Source organism: Schistocerca piceifrons, chromosome 2 (genome assembly GCF_021461385.2).
Source record: "Schistocerca piceifrons isolate TAMUIC-IGC-003096 chromosome 2, iqSchPice1.1, whole genome shotgun sequence".
Taxonomy (NCBI): Eukaryota; Metazoa; Arthropoda; class Insecta; order Orthoptera; family Acrididae; genus Schistocerca; species Schistocerca piceifrons.
The window spans coordinates 244,403,749-244,406,472 of record NC_060139.1 but is presented as its reverse complement, the minus strand read 5'-3'; the positions used below and the strand labels follow the sequence as shown (position 1 = coordinate 244,406,472).

General features: G+C 41.4%; 1 protein-coding gene across 1 annotated transcript; it reads right to left on the bottom strand.

The window, feature by feature from the left end:
• Nucleotides 1-362: 362 nt before the first annotated feature.
• Nucleotides 363-2,724, bottom strand: LOC124775292. The gene is made up of 2 exons (XM_047250129.1): nt 2,565-2,724; nt 363-877 (listed from the first exon to the last, which is right to left on the bottom strand). Exons 1-2 carry the CDS (start codon nt 2,722-2,724, stop codon nt 363-365), a joined length of 675 nt encoding a protein of 224 aa, XP_047106085.1.

Below are 2,724 nucleotides of genomic sequence, written 5' to 3'. Positions count from 1 at the left end.
AAGGTCATCATTCCCTAAGCTTACACACTACTTAACCTAATTTATCCTAAGGAAAAACACACACACCCATTCCCGAGGGAGGACTCGAACCTCCGCCGGGATCAGCCGCACAGTCCATGACTGCAGCGCCTAGACCGCTAAGCTAATCCCGCGCGGCATGAACTTACAGTTAACGTAAATAAACACTTTCCAATGGTTGTGAACAGATAATGTATTCAACGGAAAACAAAATATATTTACAATTTAACGATAATTTGGTTTGGACAATAATATTTACAGTAACTATTTAATGGTGAACAAAATAAGAAACAACACAGTAAATAACCAAGACACTGATCATAATGAAAAATTTTTAAAAAATACTAGACAAATCGTACCTTCCTGGCTTTTGCTTGTGCAAACTCTTTCACACGATTTGTGTAATTTAAGTCCTCTGCAAGCTCGTGCTCAATCAATATTGTTGCAAGATCATTCAAACGAGTTTGGCTCATCGTTGATCGGAGGTATGTCTTTATCAATTTCAGTTTTGAGAAACCCATCTCTCCACTCGCAACTGCCACTGGGAGTGTTAGGAGAATTCTCAGAGCAATGTTAACATTGGGGCAAAAATTATGTCTTCCTATAAACTTCAGAGTCTCCTTTGGACCTATTCCAAGTTTCAACAATGTTGAAAACACTTTTAGTTCTTCCCTCAACTCCGGTGCATCAATGTCGCTTGACTCGTGATCTTGCAAAATCGCTGCGAAGTTTCTACACTTTGTGTCCAGGCTGTCAGGAAGTGGATTCTTCAGCTCGCCGATGTCGTAGTGAAAATCAAAATAATCACAATGAGATTTCAGTTGATTGAAGCTCTCATCCAAAGATGTGGTTACTATATCTAAAAGATAATAGTAGAATTCAATCTTGTAACATTTTGTTGGGTCATCTATTGTCTCATCCCTTTCTTCATACGTAAAGTGTATTGATTGGCTTCTTACTTCGTCGCCTGGCAACGCTTATCAGTGGTAACGTTAGATCTTCTACCTCTAATTCTGTAGCCAATTCTTTGGAATCCATTAAGAAAGACATAACCTTTTCTTCTGTTCTGCAGGTTTCAAAACATGCTTTCTTTTTTCAAGCATTTCCACGGCCTCAGAAACATTTATGTCAGTGGCCTGGAGGGTCTTACTGACTACACTGATGTGAAGCAGAACGTTGTACCAGATTATTGTACCAGATTACCAAAGAAGTGAGAAAGGTGTAATTTTTTGATTCGCAAGTGACGTTACTTCGTGAGTAGTCATGCCATCGAATTCTTCTGATATCTGAACCAGTGCATCATAAACGCCTCCAATTTGAAACCTCATGGGAGTAAGTGCATCGATGCGACTTTCCCACCTAGTATCGCTCAGTGGCTTCAGCGACAGGTTAGGCAGATACTTCTTCAAGACATCCCAACGTCGAACGGAGGACGAGAAGAAGTCATACAAGTTTTCACTATCGAAAACATGGAAACAGCATATTTAGAAGACATAGCGGCATCGTTTACAACAAAATTCAATGAGTGACTGCTACATAGTACATAAAATGCTCTCTTGTTCACATCTGAAATTCTTTTCTGGAGACCAGACTTCTTTCCTTTCATGTTTGTTCCATTGTCGTGTCCTTACCCTCTCATATTACACAATAGGATTTTTATTTTGTCTTCCAAGAACCTGAGTACGACCCGCGTCAAAGTGGAGCTTGAAGAATCGGGCACTGGAAGAAATCCCAGGAAATGCTCACGAATTCGGACATCGTATACCCCGTCGAGTCTTGTCTCCTGGACGAAAGGTACCACAACTGTCATCTGCTCAACTTTTGAAATATCTGGTGTTCAGTCCATAATTATACTGTAATACTTTGCAGATTTCATCATTAATAGAATGTTGTTGGTTATAGATGATCCAATAAGATGAATTATTTCATTCTGTGTTTATTTTCCAAGATAATGATGACCCTTGTCGCTTATACCGTTCTTTACAATTTTTACTGTAGATGACGAAAAAAGTTTGCAACAAAAGCAGAACACAGCATCCTTGCTCTTTGAGTATACCAACAAATGTCGATCAGCTTCTTGTGAATTCTTCAAAGAATAGCTGTTGTGCACAGGGCTGAAACGCCGGTTGTCCGCGTTTTTAGGACATTCTTCAACTTCCTTAATGCACTCGGGAGGACATCGCATGACCAAAGTCGTTCGAATGCAGTCGGTAATAATTTCCGGCCATCTTCCGGGATCTGAGTCAATTGTGTCTTCCAGTTTAGGCTCGCCTTCAATCCCTTCTCCGGTGGTGAGTACCTCGGCTGATGTTCCTGGGTATTTTCCGAATCGGGTCGCCTAATTTCAGTTCTGCCTGATGTTTCAATCTCGGAGCTTCCGGCACAAAGCAGGTCTTGAGTGCAAACGAGGTATGTTGAACATGTTGTGGATGGCCCACCGACAGCATTGCTACTGTATGCGGTGGTCGCGGTACTGTATTCGTCGACTTTCTGGTCATGTCCTGAAGATAAAGATGTAGCTGCAGTAGCTCCACTGGTTTCTGTACTTTCAGGATCTATTTTTCCACCCTCGCCGCTGCTAGGTCGTTCTCTCTTTGGCTTGAAATATCGTTGTAGTGCATCCTTTTGCTTCTTATCGTCATCTTCCTTCAGCGCCCGTCTTTTCCTACATTCACTGCGAGACAGTCTTTTAATACCGTCGGACAT